This window comes from Oreochromis niloticus, linkage group LG9, assembly GCF_001858045.2.
Source record: "Oreochromis niloticus isolate F11D_XX linkage group LG9, O_niloticus_UMD_NMBU, whole genome shotgun sequence".
NCBI classification, from domain to species: Eukaryota; Metazoa; Chordata; class Actinopteri; order Cichliformes; family Cichlidae; genus Oreochromis; species Oreochromis niloticus.
In genome coordinates this window covers 34,287,699-34,310,244 of record NC_031974.2, presented here as the reverse complement: position 1 = coordinate 34,310,244, position 22,546 = coordinate 34,287,699, and the positions used below count along the sequence as shown (strand labels likewise).

Genomic DNA, 22,546 nt, shown 5'->3' with positions numbered 1-22,546 from the left:
TTACCTGAAATTCAGTTCACCTCACGCTCCTGCCTTCGCTTTCCCTGATCCACGATTGACCTCCGCGTTAGCAAACACCGGTCGATCGGCGGTCGCGGCATGTCCTTTCTGTCATACACCGGTGGATAGCTGCCCACTGTTGTAGCTCCGCATTATAGCACCACCAAACAACTCAGTTATTTTTTCCACATCAGCTGTAACTCCGATTCTGTGCGAGCATTTGCGAGAGACCGGGAGGTGAAACGACAGAGAGAGTCCCCTCGCTATCCATTTGCAGCCAAGTGCGGCAGCTAGCTAGGTAGCCGGCTAGCTGTCAGGCAGGACCAACGTCGTCAGAGCACTGTCGCTAAATATGGGATGTCTTGATAAAACAAGCAGATATTTGAAGTTTACACACCTACATTCTCGCCTGAAAATATCTTAAAAGTTTATTTTGTGACCTAGAAACACGAATAAAAGACATATAAAACGAAGTGGTGGCCGCCATTGTTCACTCTGTAGAGGCGTGCTATGAATTGTGGGATATGGAGTTTTCAACACAAGGATAAATCTTTTCGGCTGTACTACTCCCGGTATACCACTAGAGAGAGCCAAGACACCACAAATGAAGTCTGTTTATTTGGCGCCAAAAGATGAATTGGCCTAAATTTGTACTAAAATATTAATATTAAAAAAACTATAAAAGTCATAAACACCAAAAGTCACAACATAATAGTCCAGCTCCAGCCGCACAAAATGATCTAACATATGTAATCCTAATGTCAAAACTGTTTGGCAGAGGAGCGCGGGAAAATTTTCACTAAAATATTAATATTTAAAAAACTATAAAATTCATAAACACCAAAAGTCATAGCACACCATTCCAGATCGGCCGCACAAAATGAGGTAACATATATGAAGCTTGTCTCAAAACTGCGGGGCGTGATACGTGCCGAAATTTAGGCGGAAGATGGAGAATAATAATAATAAGAATAATAAATCCGACGAATAGTAATATGTGTGCCTCTTGTCATAGGCACACATAATAAGAATAATAAATCCGACGAATAGTAATATGTGTGCCTCTTGGCATAGGCACACATAATAATAATAATAAGAATAAGAATAATAAATCCGAGGAATAGTAATATGTGTGCCTCTTGGCATAGGCACACATAATGAACTGACTCTCATTATGTGTGCCTCTTGGCATAGGCACACATAATGAACTGACTCTCTATCTTAACAGGGTCAGTACTGGACCCCCTGCTGCCCCTCCACACTCAGCACCAATCTTAACACCTCCTCAGCCATCAAACAATCCACCAATACACATCCCCTTCTCCATGCAGAGATTGGGTGTTCGGAACCAACCCCACTCCCACGCTCCTCTAAAATTCCCCCTTCATACATGACTGTGATTGGTGTCCAGCTAAGAACATAAGTGGAGGGGCTACACCAAAGCAAAGCTACAGACCCTGGTCGCATCAGGTCTTAATGACTTCAGACCAGTTGCCTTGACGTTAACATATCATCAAGGTGCTGGAGAAACTGGTTCTTGCCCGACTTAGCTTCCAGGTGAAACATGCTCTCAACACTCTTCGGTTCGCTTACCAGCCTCTTGTGGGGGTAGATGATGGTGTTATCTGCCTGTTGTAATGTGCTCGCTTTCACATGCGTGGAACTGGTAGCATTGTGAGAATCATATTCTTTGTTTTTCCAGTTCCTTTAATACCATCCAGCCAATTCAAGTGAGAAGCTGCTCGGGATGGGTATCACCACTTCTACGGTCTCCTGGATTGCTGACTACCTCTTTTACCTTGTACATGTCAGATTTCCAGTACCACAGTGAAATATGCCACCTGCAGAAGTTTTCTGATGACACGGCAGTGGTTGGGTGTATTACGGTTGGGCAGGAGTGGTGAGGAACTATGTGGATTAGGCTGGAAGAAGAGCAAGAATCCTTTATTGTCAATACATGTTCACACATAACGAAGTTTTGTTTTGGTAACTCGGCACACATCAGACACAAGTTTTTTTTGTTTTTTTTTATTGATTTATTTTTAATACCTGTTTACTGAAACATATTCCAATTATAGTTATATAACAGATATGGACAATGTGTAGACTCTCAGCTTTTATTTGAGGGTATCCACATTCAAATTGGGTGAAGGGTTTAGGAGTTTTTGCTCCTTAACATGTGCCAAAAGTAATTAGCTAATTGACTCAAAGACGATTTCATGGCCTGGTGTGGGCAGTTCCTTCATGATGTCATTATCAGTTTAGCAAATAAAAGGACTGGAGTTGGTTTGAGGTGCACTATAGAACAGTTGAATGGACACTATCTGTATGTGCATGTGTGCAGAAAGTCACAGATAGAATTTAGATGTATTTCACAGGTCTGGGAAAGAAGCTGTCTCTCAGTCTGGTGGCGCGTGTTTGCATGTTTCTATACCGCTTACCAGATGGATGCAGTTTAAACAGTCCATTGCCAGGGTGGGTGGGGTCTGCAGTGATACGTCAGTGCCAGAGATGGCAGCAGGATCAATAAAGTAATCCGCAAGGCTGGAAGTATCATAAATCAGAACTTGGAGGCATTTGAGTCATTGAGGGACAGGACTGCTCTCCACCATGGACAACCCATCACACCTTCTCCACTCCACACTTCTGAGGCAGATTTATAGTCTACATATTATTCATTAATGCAATTTACACTTCTCTCTTACACAGTGCCAGTCTTACGTTTACTGTTTTAACCATTTATACTTTTCCTTGTTTTTTTGTCACTGTTGTAAATGGTGCAGGAATTTTTATATCTCATAATAAAAGGACCTTATTGGACACCTGTGACACTCTTTTTTTTTTTTTTTTTAACTGTTGTTTATTATTGTGTATTGTAGACTCTACTATTTTTACTTTATCATGCTGCTGTAACACAAACATTTCCCTTATGGGCTCAATAAAGTATCCATCTATTTATTTAACATAACAAAATGCTCTTAGTGCTGTGTTTGAGATCGAATGCATTCCCCGCTCGCCCCTGTGGGCAGTCTTTATCCTCCAAGCTCGGGTCCTCTACCAGAGGCCTGGGAGCTTGATGATCCTGCACAGTATCTTAGCTGTTCCCAGGACTGCGCTCTTCTGGACAGAGATCTCGGATGTTGTTCCCGGGATCTGCTGGAGCCACTCGGCTAGCTTGGGAGTCACTGCACAGAGTGCTTCGATTCACTGGAACCACTGTTACCTTCACCCTCCACATCTTCTCACGCTCTTCTTTGAGCTCTTGGTAGTTTTCCAGCTTGGTTAGCCACCACCATTTTGTCTGTCTGTATCTGGAAGTCCCACAGGATCTTAGCTCGGTCATTCTCCACCACCATTCTCCAACACTGAGGTCCTAGTTGATTTGCCATGAATGTGGATGCTGGGTATCGACAATTCCATAGTTCCGTCATCCTATTCATGTAACCCCTTCCGCTGGGGTTACTTGCGTAGTAGCATTCCAACAGCTACTGTCTCTTACCCACCGATGCCGTCTTGTTCCAGTAGTACTTCCCATCAGGGTGCCCTGGTTCCTCAACACCTGATGTGGACCTTTTAATCCGAGTAACGTCCGAGCCAGTATGGCTTTATATTTATCTCTCTCGCTCATCCCCCACATTCAGACACTCGTATATTATATATGCCAGACGTGTCGCTATAAAATAGTCACTAAATAAATACAAAATGAAATACATAATAATAATAATAATAATAATAATAAAACTGTGTGAGAATGATAGATATATTAAAACCTTAAACTAAAACCCTACCAAGACTGTTGATTGAGATATGTAATGTACATATCTCGAAGAGCATCTCTTTCGTTGTGGCTACGATTAGCACCAGATTGTTCTCGCTACACCAGCCCACAAGGTGTTCAACTTCTCTCCTGTACAGTGATTCATCCGCAAATCATCCGCAAACATAATAATTAGGTTCCCCTCATATCTGGATGCACAGTCGTGTGTTATCAGTGCATACAACAGTAGGTTGAGGACACAGTGGGGTTTGGAGATGTTTTTCCCAACACGGACAGACTGAGGTCTGCAAGTCAGAAAGTCCAGGATCCACAGACATAAATGTTTGTGTTCAGGACAAGTAAGAGGAGTTTCTCAGTTTCTTTGAAGTAATGGTGTTAAACGCTGAGCTAAAATCAATGTACAGGACTCTAGCATAGGTGTCTTTGCAGTCCAGATGGGTGATAACAGAATGCAAGGTGGATATTGCATCCTTTGTGGAGCAGTTGGAATGATAAGCAAACTAGAGCGAATGTTGCAGGAAGCCTGGCTATGATGTGTAGTTTGATAAACTGTTCAAAACACTTCATCACAATTGGTGTCAATGCAATGGGATGGTAGTCATTTAGACAGCATATGGGTTTCTTTCTGGATGTTTCGTCTGTAGCTCATTCATGGCGTCGTGTACCCCTTCAAGTGACTCATTAGCAGTGGCCTCGGTATTAGCGCTGGGCGTTATGTAAACAGCAACTGCGATAACAATGGTAGATTCTCTCAGCAGGTAGAATGGCTGGCATTTCACAATGAGAAACTCTGCCACATTAGTCACACAACACTGCACTCAGCTGGCATTAACGCATGATTTTTAATATAAATTAATATAGATGCACAGACCTCCGCCTCGACACTTGCCGGAGCTAGCTGCGTCTCTTTCCACTCGGAACAATGTCATTCCCTCCAGGTGTATGGCTGTCCGGTATGTTATCCTGGAGCCATGTTTCCGTGAAGGCAGTCTCTCCACTCCCTGTGGGCTTCTCTCAGCAGACGTAGCTTGTCCAGTTTGTTGTCGAGGGAGCGGACATTGGATAATATGGGTGATGGAGGTTAGCATTTAGCTTACCGACTTAATATGTTCAAGTCACAATCAAGCATTGTAGTTCCAACAACGTACTTTGCCCTGATTTTTAGTAAGGTCTCTTGGCCGTAAGTTTTACAGCCAGAATGTTGGATTTGCAAACACACACAACTTCCACTCTCACTTGTCCCTAGACGAGCCGCTGCATCCACGCGCACTGCCATCTTACATTACATCTGAGTGGATGTGTTGAAAGATTTCACTGTGTGTGAAAATGGCATAGGAATGTAAAAACTTTGGGATCTGTTGATACATAGCATTCATCCTTCTGATATTTCTTTTACCCCCACAAAAGCTATGAGCCACCTGAATGGCCAAAAGATGTACGGGAAGATCATCCGGGTGACACTGTCCAAGCACCAGACGGTGGCATTGCCTCGGGACGGCCTGGACGATCAAGGTCTAACCAAGGATTTTGCCAACTCCCCACTTCATCGTTTCAAGAAACCAGGTTCCAAGAACTTCCAGAACATCTTTCCACCCTCTGCCACTCTTCACCTTTCCAATATCCCGTAAGTAAGAGTCAGGTCAGTCGGCATCACAAAGAGGACATGCCACTGAAGGATGTTTGAAATACCCCTACTAACTAGCACAGCTGTTAATGCAAGAGATTAACTGTGTCATTGGTGTGTTGGCTAATGAACAGATCTCAATGTTAACAGTTTATATTAAAACTGCCAAATGATTAGACTTGGAGAAAAGAGCTGATGCTAAAATCATGTCTGATTAGAGTCTGTGTCCTTCACTTTGGCAGACAAGATGTGACAGAAGATGACCTGCGGCTGCTCTTCTCCAACACTGGAGGCACTGTGAAAGCATTCAAATTTTTCCAGTATGTACAGCTGTCCTACCTACTGGACAAGTCCAGGCTAATATTTGTTAAAGATTCCCGAAAAGCTCTATCCTACCACTTCCATCCATCTAGTTAATCTGTGGTATTTGTCTCTGCTTCATGTTTTCAAGAGATCGCAAGATGGCTCTGATCCAGATGTCAACAGTGGAGGAAGCCATCCAGGCACTGATCGACCTTCACAACTATAACATGGGAGGCAACCAGCACCTGAGAGTCTCGTTCTCCAAGTCCACCATTTAAGAATGTGGCCCACAGGCTCCTGACAGTATGACTATGATGGTTTAACTATTTAAAGCTCTTAGACTGTTTGAACACCAGGGGGACCACATAGATTGAATCAGTTATTTTGATTGTATCATTCCTCAATATGTTTGTATATCCTTTTATTTTCTTTAAAAAGAACAACATTGGATCTCCCCAGCTCTTTCTTAACTGTATCTCCTTATTTTTTTTGTCAAGCAAAACCTTGAAATGGTTGGTTGTCCCCCTGTACGTTAGTTGGGTGTAAATCGGTGATTAATTTTTAAATGAAAAGATACAGTACTCGTGTGCCTTACTCAACAATCTTTTCCTACAGTTGGACATGTTAATTTATCAAACTCCTACTGAGGCACATTGGTATTGAATATTTCTGGGAGTTGATGAGAATGCAAGCTGTTTTCTATTCATCTAGACAGAACAGTCTAGAAGCTGTGCCTCTGACTGGGCATAGCCGTGTTTTTCTTTTATTCTCCAATTTTAGATGACATTTTCCTTTTTAGTTTAGCAGCAGGAGGACTGAATATTCCTGAGGCAAAATGTTTTTGGTAGCCTATGACAGGCGGTTTAACTGGAACGCCTTTATTTCAAAGGGATGTTCAGTGGAAGATTGTTCTAGCACAATCCATGCATAAGAAACTATGACAATGTAGTAAAGTATTTTGTTATGTGATTTTTGAAGCCTTCCTTGCTTTTCTTTTCTATAGCAGTGAGGTTTAATAGTTGGTGACAGTGTTTTTCAAAGCATGCATGATGATAGGATCTCACATAAGTGTTGCATGCTGTGGAAGCAGTAAAAAGATGAGTCCACTGTGATTGCATTGTCATGTGACACTTTACTTGAGAGGGCTACTCAGTTGGACCAAAGTTTCTGTGCCTTTAGTGTTAAGTCATATGAACAAAAAAGAGCATTTTAAACTCAGAATTGTTGTGTATGTGGGGAAAATGTCAACGATTCAAAGTGTTCACCGAATTGTTTTATTTTTAAATCACAAACCTGATTTCATAGGCATTTGTTCTGAACTAATCCTGGTGTATATTCTTTCTTTTTTTATCGTCAAAGCTATGTTTTTTTTATTTAAATGTAGTTCAAAATGTAAGGATTTGGACTCAAGCTGGTGCAATTAAAGGATTATTTCTTTTTTCTAACAACAGAGGTTCAACTTGGTTTTCTGTTTTTTGAGTTTCCCCTCTCATGGTGTCTCTTATGTGCATTACCTTTGTAGCATGTCTAATAAAACTCTTCTGTAGCTCTGCATTCACTTCCTCTGTCTCACTCCTCTGTTTTATGTCTGCTCTCCTCACTTCATAACCCATCTTCAGTCCTAGGTGGGAGAAGACCAAAATCAATTTGGAGACACTTGAAAACAAGCTCTAATAAGCCAGATTGAACCCTGTGAAGGTTCTAGATTATAGGACACTTTCTCGATATGTTTCCCACTCTGCCAGCTTACTCAATCTGTTCCTTTAATATCTCGATCTTCTCTCCTCTGGTATTTCCCCTTTTTCTGATTAGCCTAAGGACCACTGCTGTCCTGACCATCTGTTTGGGAGAGCTTGACACAACCTCAGGCATCAGTAACAGGCACTTTTTAGTCCTTGCACAAAAATGTGAAGGGTTTTGATTTAGTCGGCACTCGGGTCTACAATAGAAATAAACCTCATACAATATACAATATACAGGGAACATGTAAACCACACAGAAGGCCTCCAGCTGAGCTGAGGGTTTAAACTGGGAAGCTGACAGATCCCATTAAATTGTATAGAATGGTATTACATGTAACTGACACAGCACTTAAATTTGCAGATTAAAAGTGAATTTCAATCTGTTAATAGAGCACTATTAATCTACTTCTTTCTGTTAACCAGAAAGTTGGTGGTTATAGTTGGTGCTATAGTCTACATGCCAAATATCCTATAGCTCCAAGTTGCTCTCCGATGCAGCTGGATGGATAGAAAGCACTTATCTAGAAAAGCATAGACAAATGTGCTTGGCTGGATAAGACAAAGCACTTGACTTTGCTCATGCAGTCCGTTTACTATTTACTCTCCGAGCTAGAAATGACTTAAACACTGGAAGAAGTGCTAGTACTCACACTATACCACAGTTTTCTTATTAATTTAAAGAAACCAGTGCATCCAATGGTATAGTTCTAGTGATTAACAAACGTGGAAAAATGTGATTGTCACTCCGTGATTGTGAGGGACACCAAGTGTGAACAGTGTTGTATCTTAAACTGGAATAGAATAGCCCTTTGTTGTCATCGTACATGTACAACAAAGTTGTGGTTGCTCCACACAAACTCTGTCAGATTAAAATCTGAATAGCAAACAGGATAAATATATAAAATTGAGGGATATATACAAAATGAGAAAGGCATGCAATATAGAATAAAATAGTTGCAAAGTGCTTGGAAGTAGTGTAAAGAAACGACTACTGTGGAAACTACATGACTGATGTAGAGCAAGTTTCTTTCAAAAGTTGGGTGTAAGGCATGGTGCTTGTACCTGTGGATGTGTTTTACAGTCCTGTCTTCTGGAGTGCCGAGTGGGTAAAGACAGGAAGGCATTCAATGTCCTGACAGTCTGGTGGAGTCTGAAAAGATGTCTGGGGGCTGGGGGTGGGGGGTGGGTCCCGCTCTGATAAATGGAACCACTAACAGTGGAAACCACTGGAAAATTACTGTCATCACTACCAGCACCAACTAAACTCACAGTCTGAACAAGAGCATCTTCCACCACTGGAGACGGCACTTAAAGGAATAAAAGATCAAGAACTGGCAACGTCTTTGCTGGACTGGAAAGAACAAAGCTGTTGATACTAATGTTCACCATGTGCCCACTGATCCTGCTGCCTCCTGTTTAGGTCTAGAGGTAACTTAAAAAGGAGCCAAAATCAGGCAGTGCTACTGAAAACAAACACAAACGCCCTCTCACCGGTGCTTTTTGTGTCCTGTCTCCTCCTTCATGTTAGAGTCAACACACTACTTTCCATTTACTGATCACAATCATTTTCATAAGGTGACAATGCTACCTGTAATAACATTAATATTCCCCTTTTTCCCTTTAAAAGCTCACTTGCTTCTGTCATATTCATCAGACTCTACCAGTGTTGGGACTAACGCGTTATTAAGTAACGCGTTACAGTAACTACGTTATTATTGTGGTAACGAGCACGGTTACTAGTTATTATGCCAAAACCAGGAACGCGTTACTCGTTACTGGGATTTAGATAGGCTCGTTACTCATTACTTCGTGTGGTGGATATCGCGGAGCTTCCACAGATTCAATAACATTAGCAAGTGGTGGAGGCCAGCAGGTGGATGAAGGAAAAGGGAGGCAAGAGGAGAGACCCGAAGCGGCCGCCGGTCCGAGTGTCAGGTGAACTGAACTTCAGGTAAGAAGTTATGACCTGCAGTCTATCCGAGTCAGATATAAACCAAGTTTAGGTGGAGTTTATTTTCGGTATGCTGACTTTTTCGTACTGCGTGCTAGCTAGCATGACGGAGTTTCTATACAGCTGTGTGGGTGCTATGTTACTGATGTTGAACTTTATTTTGTTCATACGGTTAATTATTAGAGTTGCCAACCGTCCCGTAAAAAACAGAATCGTCTGGTATTCAGAGAAAATATTACGCGTTTCGTACTGAGGTGAAAAGGAACACAGTTTGTCCCGGACTTCAGCTACAATGAAAAAGACACAAAGCTGAAGCTGCACAGCTGCCTCTTCTTCTCTCATTCTCTCTTGTTTCTACTTCAATCACGAAACTGATCAATGATCAGTTGATCGGCTTTTCTCTCTTGTTTGTTTATCGCCCACTTTGCGCCAGAAAGAGGAAACCAGCGGATGTCGCGTTAAACAACAGCATCACGTTTAAGCTTGATCAGCTGTTGTTAGAATTTATTTAATATTAATTTCTAGTATCAGCTGATGTTTGCTGGAGCCACAGCTGTAAAGCTGCTGGTCATGATATCGGTTTGGATATCTGGTGAGAGGGAAACATGCAGATGAAACCAGGAGATGTCCTTACTGAATCATCAGAGCTGAACAGGTGATGGAGAAACAGATTTACCTTTTAGGTGACATGGATGAGTTGAAGGGAAGTTATGAACTGTTTCTGAGAGACAAATAACACCAGGATCCTTTTCTAAGTAGCTGACAGCTGGTAACTGTGCAGGGGCGGGTCTAGCAAAGTGTTGCCAGGGGGGCAGGTAGGGCATTAACAGGGAAAGGGGGGGACAAGGAAATACTTTCCTTTATTATTCTCATTTAAAATGTCTCGCTTTAAAAAAAAATAATTATCTGAGTCTTACAACAAACAATTGATAGATTGATACATATATACCATCAGAACAGTGTACATCACTGTCACAACAGTGTTTATTTTCATTCAAAGGCTTTATGATTTTTCCTATAATGGTGGGCCGGTCTCTAGTCAAAATGCCCGGGACGATTTTTTTGTCCTAGTCCAGCTCTGTATGCAGCTCATCTGCAGTCTGGTGTTACCTACATCTTCCTATTCAGAAGGCAGAATTTCCAAGTTCTGAGTACAATCAAAAGCACCACGACTGCAGTTTTTGTGTTGGATGTAAAAAGCAGGCTAGAATCATGGCAGCGGTCAACGACGGTCCAGGCGTGGGATTTCTCTCGTGGAAATGTGCACATTATTTTTTCCTTTCTATTGGTAGGTGGCACAGTGCACTTGTGGCAAGTAAGCAAGCTAGAAGACTGGCAATCTGGCTGGGTATCCAGTTACGGAAGCAACACATTAACAAGAGAATTCTGAGTAAAACCAAAGTTACTTTCCCTAGTAACTAGTTACTTTGAAAGTAACGAGTAACTTGAAGTAACTGAGTTACTTTTTTAGAGAAGTAACTAGTAATGTAACTAAGTTACTAATTTAAAGTAACTTACCCAACACTGGACTCTACTGATGAAAAAGTGAAAAGTAGAATAAGCCCACATACACAAATCCACGGTGTTGTCTTTTACTTGTGTTTTTTGTATTTAGTTCTGATTTTTTATTGTCTGTGTTTTCTGTTCTGCAATAAAGGAAAAGTAAGAAAAAATTATTTATAAAGGACAATAAGCAGCTGCAAAGCATTATAGAACAAAACGGGAAGATAAAAAAGGAAAATTGATACAAATAAAGTCATTGTGTCGTTTAAAAGACAGTTTTGACATTTTAATAAAAGGCTGGTTAAACAAAATTGCTGCTTTCTACGAGTCCAGAGAGTCTGCTAACGAAAGCTGTACTGGGAGACTGTTCTAAAGTGTTGGTGCCACAGACTTAACCAGTACACACCATACAGCACCTCACCTGGTGTTGGGTCTCCCTGCAGTAGACTATCACTTCCTGTTCCTGTTACAAGTGACAGTGTTTTTATCTGTGTAACCCATGTAATTAAAAAGCCTTTAGATAATAACTCATTAGTGAAGGTTACAAATAATCTTCACCTCTGATGGTGGACTCATCTCCCTGCTTGTCCTGCCAGTTGATTGATTGATTGATTGATTGATTGATTGATTGATTGATTGATTGATCATACTTTATTCATCCCAAAGGAAATTGGGTTAAGGCTGCCAGCCGTGCCAGCGCCGTCTTACCCTTCCGACCATACATACATTACACAAACATCACATGGGGAAGACAGGTCAGAGGGGTATAACATGGAAAAGCACAACATGAGGAAAGATAAGGAGAAAAAAATAACTCCCCCCAGACTGAGCTCCAACAGGGAGATCAGTTTGAGAACAGAAAAAAACACCTCTGCACATAGCACATGAAAAAACTCTTAATACACCAAAGAAACACATGACAAGCAACAGAGATGGGCAAAGGGTGAGAGACAGCCAGTGTAGACAGTACATCCGGGCCTGCAGCCTATGTGCTGGTCTCCATGATCCACCGTCAGCATCGGAAGGGAATAAGCGTCGAAGGCGTTTGGAGGGGGGAGGGGGGATGAGTGTACATCTGCATGTGTATATATGTCTGTGTGTGTGTGTGTGTGTGTCCAGAGTTCAGCTGAGACAGTGTCCTTCACCCTGCCAGGCTAAGTAAACAGTCTTCCAGCCAACCCAGGTGGCCTTGCATGGAATGGGAAGAACAGTCAAAGCACAGTCAATGTTATCAGGATGTTGTTGTTCAGCTCCAGCCTTGAGACCACAGCTGGCGCCGAAGGGGTCTCTGCATGAAGTGATGGTGGTTTTTACTTTACTGTGAACAACTCATATGAATTTCAAAGCTGTTCTAACGACACTGGTCTCTCAATCTCCCGTTGGAGAGCCGTGAGCTTCTCCATGATGTTATCAGACTTACGCTCCATGATGTTGTCATTCTTGTGCTCAAAGAGCCGATTCTGAGAACTCACGACCGCAGTGCGCTTCTCCAAGATGTAATCAGTCTGCACTCAGAGGTCTTGTTCTGAGTATTCACGGCAGCCGTGCGGTTCTCCAAGATCTTATCCGTGCTGCACTCAATGAGCCCATTTTGAGAAACTCACGCCTCGTCCCATCGTTTCAATCCCAGCGGGCAGCCTTGTGGGGGTTTGAACAGCCGGTTCCGCTTTCTTAATTCTTCGATAAGTCAGGGCCAAGCCAGTTCCGATCAGCAAGAACCCTGTTATCATGGTTCCGAATAGGTAGATATCTTCAGCACTCAGGCTCACCCGAGCCCAGACTTCTCGTTGAGAAAAGGGTGTCAATTGCATTCAGGGACCAGTTGATCAAATCCATAATTCCTCTTTTAGGTTTTAGAGAACAGACTGTGAGAGAGTGTTCCAGGGAAAGTAATACAAAAAACACGAGACTAGACAAGGACACAAGAGGCTAAGCAGGGAAGCTAAGGGAGAGGAGGAGGAGAGGAGAAAAGTGCAACCGCCTTCGTCAAGAGCACAACCCCCCCCCCTAAAAAAAAAACAGTTCTAAACAAAATTGACTGTAATATTATCTTACCCCTATTACAGCATGCTATAGGTAGTAAACGTACTGCACTGTATCAATAGACTGCAGTTTGTTCATGTAATTGGGGAATCCATTACAAAGAATGTCTCCTAGCATGTATAACCTGACAATACTGAACGTGTGTTTGTAAAGAACAGTGGAACGTTTAAAAGAATGAAAATAATAAAGTTGCTGTCGCTGTGTTGATGTAAACAGGCTTCGTTCCATCAGGGACTGGGTACATCGACATGAATTTGTGATGATGGACGCCCCTGTCAGGCATTGTTTGATGAAGATGGCACTCCACAGTCCAGTCCTGGGACTGCGCAGATGGCCTGATCCATCATCATGCAGACGCTTGCAGCTCACTATTAGTGCCATGGGTTTTTATTTTGTGAGCGTTCAGTGGAAGTGCTTGTGTCCTGGATTGGGCTCTGAAAACAAAGATGACATGATGTATCAATGCAAACCAGAGGAGCTAATCAATATCTAGTCTATGCAATGCATCACTAGGGCTGGACACTGTGATCCTGCTCTCTGTCACCCAGATTATAGATGACAGGACAAAGGCTCATGGCTGCTGTTACCTCATGGGTTTCTGCACTCCTGACTATTAAAACACATTGGAACTACGAGTTTGAAAGTAGGAAATTCTCATTCATTTTGTGTCTGAAATAATAATACTAACTTTGTTTGTATAGCACAAAACAGGGTTACAAAGTACTTCACAGTTTGAATAAAACCCACACACTGAAGTATACAAGTTAAAACATGCAGACACAATCAACCACACAGTCAGACTTCATTTCAACAGACTCACATATACACAACTAGTTCCAAACTATGGCTGAAAATAAAGGGGCAAAGATTAAGGGAAAGCTAACCTGTAAAAATTTGTTTACAGTAGTAGTTTAAAACAATTAGTAGAGTCAGCAGAGCTAATTGACTCAGGAAGGCTGTTCTGAAGTTTGGGTGCAACAACCTCCAAAGCACGATTACCTCTAGTTTTGAAATCAGAGCGAGGGACAGGTAGGAGACTTTGGTTAGAGGATCGGAGAGGCTGATTGCTCTGTAGCTCAGCAACAGATACAGCCACTTAAAATGGCCTAACTGAAATTTAAACATAATATAATTAATTGCAAGCTAGCATTTAGTGCAATACAAATGGCCAGACATAAAGCACTCCGATTGCACAACAATATGTATGTGCATGGGTACTTCTGTTGGAAATATGTGGTGCTTTGTTCTAAACATTTCCTGTGATTAATAAGGTCAGTGAAAAGCTGCTGCACTGCCCACTGTGAACCACCAGTACCACATCCATCAAGTTAACACTGGTGTAATGCACTTTAATTACAGAAATAATATTAGTTAAATCAGAGCATAACCTAATACCCAAGTATTTCATCCCAGTGGGGATCCATCTAAACTGGAATGGAGAAACCTGGTAACACCCCTTTGACACTGGCATAGCCTCTGGAAAAATGACCGATTACAACCCTTCTAAATGATCCTACAAAAAAGTTTTTTTTAATTTTTTGCTTGTCCTGTCTGGCACTACAGCGATCAGAATTATTGTCTGAAGGCCAAGATAAATCCCCAACAGATTTATTTTTCCAACCAACATAAGCATAAGTAACAGTAAATAATCAATATTGAATGTTACTGAGCAGCATACAGGATTGATAGTACATGATATGTTTAGAGGCAGCAGCCACAGTGTGTGTCTGTGTTTGTGAAAACTTGTGTGAACACCTGTGTGCGTGAGCACGCTTATATTCATAAGGTTTCTGTCAAGAACCGGGGTTGGAGCCAAAAGCAGACTCAATTCCCTCACTGACAACTATTTACAAGATTTTATTTACAGAATGAATGAGATCAAAACGAAGGTAAACAAGAGTGAACAGGAGTCGGTGGGTATGGGGACGACCACGGGGAAGGCTGTCCACGGAGGTCGCGATCAGAACCACAGGAGCGCTGCAACAGAGGGAAAAATGGTTACTGGCAAGTAAGGGAGGAGGTGAGCAGGATGTACGTTTGCATGGGATTAATGAAGAAGCGCCTTGTGATTTGGCACTATATAAATAAAATTGAATTGAACTGAATTGAATTGAAGACTCAGTCATTTTTAGAAACTCCCACCATGCTGTCAGAGAGGAGCTGATGTTGATGCTTTCAAAGCATTCATTTCGTTTGATGTTTGCGCTGATAAATGGTAGGTCTGAAATCTCTAGATTAATGCATAGTGCCTGTTCTACGTGTAGCCAGGACTTATCTAAGAGAGTGTGTTTTAACCATCCTGAGATGAACTGAAGCTTGTTAGCTAAAAAGTAGTATTGAAAGTTAGGCAGATCTAGTCCTCCTTTATCCTTGGTCCTCTGTAGCGTTTTTAAGCTGATACGCGGGGGGTTATCTTTCCAACGGAATTTAGAAATATACAAATCCAGAGATCTGAACCAATCTTGTGATGGTTTACTCGGGATCATTGAAAATAAACAATTCATTCTTGGCAAGACCATTATTTTTATAGCGGCAACCCTTCCCATGAGTGATATGGGTTGAGATTTCCATCTAGCCAGATCGCCTTCTACTTTCTTTAGAAGTGAAATGTGGTTTAATTTAGTTAAATCTGCAAGCTTAGGAGAGACATTAATACCTGAATATTTAATATTTCCAGATTGCAGTGGGGTAGAATATGAATTATGGAAGGAGCAATTAATTGGAAGAACTGTAGATTTTAACCAGTTCATTGAATAATCTGAAACTCTTGAAAAAGAGTTCATTAATGTAATTACCTCAGAGAGAGTGGTTTGAGTTCGAGAAAAGGCAACACATCATCTGCATAAAGACTGATTTTATGTTCTACATTCTTGCATTTTAATCACTATAGCCTGTCTAATTGCTGCTGCTAGCGATTCAATATAAACTGCCAACAGTGAAGGGGCGAGTGAGCATCCCTGCCCGGTGCCCCTCTGGAAACAGAAGCTGGAGGATGTTTGGTCATTTGTTCTGACACAAGCTGTTGGGGAATTATATAATATTTTTAGCCAGTTAATGAAAGTGCTTCTTCTTCTTCATCCTGGCGTTGTTCCCACTGGTGCAGGGTCCGCTCTTCGGCAAAGGTTTCTCCATTTGGTTCTCTCCAAGGTGTCCTCAGGTGATCCGTTGACGGTCTTAATGTCTTCCTTGATTTTGTCCATCCACCGTTTCTTCGGTCTGCCTCGAAGCCGGTGTCCTTCTGGGTTGGTCCTCATAGCCGTCTTTGCTACGGAGTTCTCATCGCTTCGAATCACGTGTCCATACCACCTCAGGTGGGACTCGAGCATCTTTTCCTTGATTGGGGCTACACCTAGTCGCTTCCATATGTCGTTGTTCATAACACGGTCCCATCTCGTAATTCCCAGGCTCCATCGGAGCATGCGCATCTCCATGGTGTTTAGGGCCTGCTCATGTATGGTCGATGCAGGCCAACGTGCGGAGACAGGACTACTGGGCGGACCACCCAGTAGTCCATTTGTAGATTTTTCCCTTGAGTCGATCTGGCATTCTTCTGTCACAAAGGACACTGGTGACCTGTCGCCATTTTAACCAGGCTGCATTTATTCGTGCTCAGACATCGGAGGTGATATTTCCATCGTAGCTGATGACTGAGCCCAGGTAGCGGAACTCTTCTGTCTTCTTCAACTCCTCGTTGTCAATTATGATGGTGTCATCAGTTTGGGAGCCTCCTTCCAGGTATTCAGTGTTTTTCGTTGGCTACAATAGGTGACACCGGGGAGCCCATGGCACATCAATGTTTATGTCTGTAAAAACCCTCATTGTATTTAAAATATGTGGTGGTAAGGCAGAGGTCTAAAAGTGTGCAAATCTGATTGGGGGTGAAGCCGGTTCCACTTTCCAAGGAGCTGTCTTCTTATAGTCATTTTCTGACAGTCTCCACTGCCTCAGTTGTAGGAATGCAAGTGAAGAGAGAGACTACATCAAAGGACACCATGGTTTCATCTGGATTGAGCTTAATTTTCTGGACCATGGGTAGAGTTTTTAATGTAATGGGGGTGTTCCAAAAAGGGGTGCTAGGATGGTGGCAAGGTGTTTGGAAATGTTGTATGTGGCTGAGTTTATGCTGCTAATAATGGGTCTGAGTGGGACCCTGATAGGTTTGTAGCTTAAACCTATTCGCTGGAACATTCAAGACAATTCAACTACACAGCCAAAAGCATTAAACACCAAGCAGAGCTCTTTATGATTCTCGTATACGAGGGAGACCAACTGGACAAACGCCGTTCCTTCGCTTGACCCCAGTTGCTCTCGTCTGCTTCCTCATAACACTGCTCTTTTATTTAGGTTACATGAATATACATAGGTTCATTAACCCTCTGGGGTCGACGGACGCGCCGGCGCGTCAAAATCACATGACCAATTTAAGATGACACCACTAAAAGATGCAGCGACCCAGAGTCTCCATTTCAACTTGGGTCGAAACTGCGGACTTCAAACTATATCCCAGTTTTTGAATTGTGTCGATGGGCCACGTAAAACCACAGTTATGATAAAAAATACATGCGATGTTTTTTTCTGAATAAAACAGTGGTGTTTACAGCGGGAGGAACGATAAAAACAGCGTTTTCTACAGACAGCGCTGGCAAACACTCCCCGCTTGCAAGTGAAAAAAGAAAAAGAAAAAAACACCCCTTCCCTATTGGTGTTAGAGTTTTCCATGTCAGCCAATCAAAAAATGATATGGGAACATGTGACACTTGGTTGCTTAGGGAGAAGGGGAAGTTTTTAGGAGGGACACCCCATGGAAAGCGGGCGAGCAAAAGAAAGAGAGAGAGCGAGTGATATGTGAGACATTAGTGAGGTTTAGCGTGTTTGGAGGCTGTAGTTAGTTTGATGTGTAGTTATTGTTTTGTATTGTGTGTCAGTTAGACTGCTGAATTTCATATTTGCTCCAAAAAAGCCATAAAAGGCAGATTTCAGTGTAAACGCTGTGTCCACATGAAAAACAGGATTGATCCACCTCCTGCAGTCAGACCTGCAGGGTTTAGGCCTGTGGTGTTCTCCTCTGTCTTATACTGAACACAAACTATTTTGATGGGACTGGCACAAATAATTTGTGTGCCTTCTTATTTGATGCAGAGCACCTGATTGTTCTGTAAATAGTTTTAAATGGTTATATAAAAAACGCCTGAGGCCTTGGCTGCATTTTTAGGTAAATGGTACCATATAACTTTGTTGTTTGCAAAACTTGTGCATAATTTTTAGAAATGTACAATTTCTATTTGCATTTCAAGTTATGAAAATGATTGGTTAAACATGTTTGTGGGTTTTACAGTAAAAAATATAACTTTTTTCTACTTGGATTTTGAATTTTTTGTCTGAATTTAGATCAATTGTGCTAATATAGTATACCAAAATGAAAAAATAACTCAAATTTCAGATATTTGAGGTTGTGCTGAAAACAATGATACCAAACAAGGCAAGAAAAACATATTTTAAAGGTGAAATATAGAGGTAAAATCAAAAGTAGTCAAAAACGGCCAATTATACCCTGGACCCCAGAGGGTTAACATATGACATCTACCTACACACAAAGAGTACCTTGCCTGTGCATTGTGTAAGTATATGTGTGTGTGTGTGTGTGTGGGGGGGGGGGCAGAGTGTGACCCGATAAACGACTTCCCTAAACCTGCTGGTCTGGAAGTCCAGCAGTTCGTCTACCCCAGGGGTGTCCAAGCTTTTTTCACTGAGGGCCACATACTTACAAATATAGGAGGGGCTGGGCCACTTACTAGAAATTAGGTATATAACCTTAACTGTAGTGTATTAAAGTTAGAAAAATCACTTAAAAGTGGTCAAATGTGTTATATTGTTGAATATAATTAAAGACAAAACTGCCTTCATCACAGTTTTCCATAAGTGGATCTTTATTGATTTATTCAGAAAAAGCTTTGGTAGCTCATTCTCAGAACAGCAGCAGATTTCTTCTTGGACAGAAGATTTACAGCACAGAGAAAAAACAATAAAGGGGAAAATGGGACGGGGACATTTCAAGCTTATTATTTAAGTTCTTAGGCTTAGCAACACACCTATTAACGTTCGTTTGAAACGATTGTCAACATTAACAGACTGAACTGGACTTAATAACAGGAGTGCATATAATTTTAGTAAATTATTCTGGTGAGTATCAGCTGCGCTGGGTATGTAAATCGGGCCATCCAGCCGCGGTGCTGATCGTACGCCACTCGTGCCAAAAATCCGGACAAATGTCACTTGATGAAGGAGCAGATCTGCATCAGATGAGATCAGCTGACTTTGCGTGTGCACAGTGGTGTGTACTCTGTGTGTTAACAAGAAAAACGCATATAAGAAAGCGGTGCGCAAAAGCAGGGTAGTGACAGAATTGATGCGCATTATTGATATTTGATGCATGTGTACCTGCACATGCATGCTTATTAACACACGGGTACTGTGGAATATATTTTTACTCACCTAAAGCGCTCGTGCTCTCGTCCACTCCCCGCAAAAACAATTAGCAGCTGTGCAGCGTCTGTGGCATCGGTGCTCTCATCGCATGCGATGGAGTAAAAATCAAAAGCACAGCTTTATCAGACAGCTGCAGTTTAATGTTGGCTGACAGTCTTCAGTGCGTCGCACAACTGTATTTCTGGACATGCTGACGTTGTTGAAGTCCTGCACTTTTTCCGGGCACATTATTTCGGTGACTTTAACGAGGCTGTGTTTTATGAGGTCTCCATCTGAAAAAGGCTCGCCATGTCTTGCGATGAGTTGGGCGACCTCATAGCTGCTATTGGAGCCTTTTCCTGGACAATTTGAGCACGAAAAAAATACTGTTGCTGACCCCGCAGGAGAGCTACCCTTTGCTTTAATTTCTTCTCTCGCTCAGCACCAGGGTAGGATGCATAGGCCTGATGTTTGGTTTCATAATGACGTCGTACATTATACTCTTTCATAACTGCCACAGTTTCAGTGCAGATCAAACAGACACACTTGAATTCTTTGAAGAAATATTCACTCTCCCACCGTGTCTGAAATTTTCTGCACTCACTTTCGACCTTTTGCTTCTTTGGTTCTGCCATGTTTAGTAACTTCGGGTAAATTTCTTCTGCGATTGTCCTTTTTGGTGGAGCAACTGCCTTGATCAACAGTAGCTCCCCCTGGTGTTAAAACTAAGAAGTGCAATACACTCAAGCAAAAGTTGAAGTGCGGGCCATTTTCTATTCTATTTATAAAATTACTTGAGGGCCAATTAAAAATGGACCCGCGGGGGGGACTTTGGACACCCCTGATCTAAACAAAAGGCACTTAGAGCAAAACAGATATAGATACGTTTATCCTACCATGAAACAATAAGAGAAGGTATGCCCTCTCCCATGCTCCCAGGATGTGGGTGTGAATGCCAGAACACTCTGGAATGCACACAAGGTCTTTGCAGACTATTAACGATCAACCCTCTACCAACATGACATTGATTATAAAACTCTAAGCATATATGAGTAGATATTTCTAAGCATAAATGACAATCCACTATATAAACCTGACAGACCCCTTCTTTGTGGCTCTTTGGAAGTCTGTAAATACAGGGTATGGCCTCCCTTGCCTTTAGACAATGATATGTAGGGCGGTCAATGACTTTGTCCTTTTCAAGTTCTTGTAGGTAACTGATAACTTTCTTTTTGTAGTTGCTTGTGGGGTCTCGTCTTAAGGCTTCATAGGTGTTGTTGTCACTGAGGAGTGTAGTCATTTTTGTGTGATAATCCTCTGTGTTTTTGAACAACAGTGCACCTTCCCTTGTTGGCTGGTAATATGGTGATGTTATGGTATCACCATATTACCAGCAGCCCAGGGAACTCCTCAGCTCTTTTCTGGGTTGGTGGCATGAATGCCCCTGCGGTGGTCCCCCACCCATGTCGTGATCTCCTCCATGCCTGTTTCATGTCCTGGGGGGCAGGGCTATGGCTCCCACACACCACCACACTGTTAGACACTTACATGGAGAAACCTAATAAATACAAGGGTGCTCACACACACAGGTGTACAAACAGGTTTTCACAGACACACACCATCTTGTGTTGGCTGCTGCCTCCAAACATATCATGCATTATTAGTACAGTATGCTGCTCAGTAACATTCAATATTTATTATTTACTGTTACTTATGCTTATGTTGGTTGTTGCCGTGGTTTCCCTACTGTGTTGTTCTCTTTTTGCTTGTTTTTTTTTTTTGCAGGTGATCTAGCGGATTTTCAGTGTCTTTTCTCTCTGTCCCTCTTCTCCTCTATTTTTCTTTCCCTCTTCTTCTCATCTTCTCTTTAAAACTAATATATATATACATACATATTATATATATCTATATTAGAGATGGCACAATACCACTTTTTTATGTCCGATACCGATATCATAAATTTGAATATCTGCCGATACCGATATGAATCCGATATAGTGTGTTTTTTAATCAATAAAACTGTTTTTTTAATATCTTGCTGCATTTTGTATGAGTTCATACTCAAGTTTAAATAAACAACAACACTAAAGCTATTCTGTTATACCTGCATGTAAAAAATACACTGCGCCCAAAATATTTCATAGTTCAGCAACACTGATCAATCTAATAAACTTAAACCTGCTCCATCCTCCCTATTCTGGTATTTTAAAGAGTACTTAGCAGAAATATTAAGCAACCTAACTAATAGGGTTGCAAACTCCCAGCAAAAAAAAATAGGGAACCACCCCCCACCCTCCGCCTCATGATGCTTAATCGACGTAATCAACTTTAATTTGATGCAGGGTGAAAAAAAATGCACAGAAATAAATTATTTTTCAAGAATAATTAAATAGATTCAACATCTTTCTTCAACAGAATTGCAGACTGCACAGATGGTACCTTCCCAAAGGAAAAAGTACTATAGCTTACTAGGGTATATTAGACTTAACAGTTACTATATACAGTAATGGACTTCTATACATTTTACATCAGATTAAAACTTTGGGTGTAAGATTCAGATAATTATTTATTAAAAGCGAGACATTTTAAATGAGAATAAGAAAGAAAAGTATGTCTTTGTGCCCCCTTTTCCCTGTTCATGCCCTATCGGCCCCCCTGGCTAAACTTTGCTAGATCCGCCCCTGCACAGTTACCAGCCGTCAGCTGCGTAGAAAAGGATCCTGGTGTAGAAAGTAATATTAAATACATTCTAACAACAGCTTATCAAGGTTAAACGTGCTGCTGTTGTTCAGCCGCTGGTTTCCTCTTTCTGGTGCAAAGTGGGCCAAAAACAAAGAAGAGAGACGGACTCGCGACAGAAAAGCCGATCAGCTGATCATTAAGCAGTTTCACGATTGATGTAGGCAGGAGAGGGAGAGAGAGAGGCAGTCGCTCCATATATCGGTTGTTAAGCTTAATGCGGGAATGCTTTACAAACATTCAGAGATGAACTTACACACTTGCTTTACTTCTCTCTGGGATAACTTCCTCGGAGATGAAATGCTGGTTTGGTAGGGAGGCTACAAATACACACAGCCGCTCTATCACGTGATGCATACTGCTCCAACGTGCTACGGTTATGAGCCGAGTTACGCCGT

At 41.8% G+C, this 22,546-nt stretch overlaps 1 protein-coding gene across 4 annotated transcripts in view; it reads left to right on the top strand.

Annotated features, from left to right (window-relative positions):
- Positions 1–7,263, top strand: part of LOC109194205 (polypyrimidine tract-binding protein 2) — a 22,571-nt gene extending 15,308 nt beyond the window's left edge. For 3 of the 4 annotated variants that reach the window (XM_025910343.1, XM_025910342.1, XM_025910341.1), the window contains exons 12-14: positions 5,186–5,402; positions 5,645–5,722; positions 5,854–7,263. In XM_025910343.1, coding sequence (XP_025766128.1) covers positions 5,186–5,402; positions 5,645–5,722; positions 5,854–5,983 — 425 coding nt within the window. In that variant the 3' untranslated portion in view covers positions 5,984–7,263. Of the gene's footprint in view, positions 1–1,702; positions 5,403–5,644; positions 5,723–5,853 lie in introns of those variants that run through there. The other variant, XM_025910344.1, reaches the window with a different exon arrangement.
- The last annotated feature ends 15,283 nt before the right edge of the window (positions 7,264–22,546 follow it).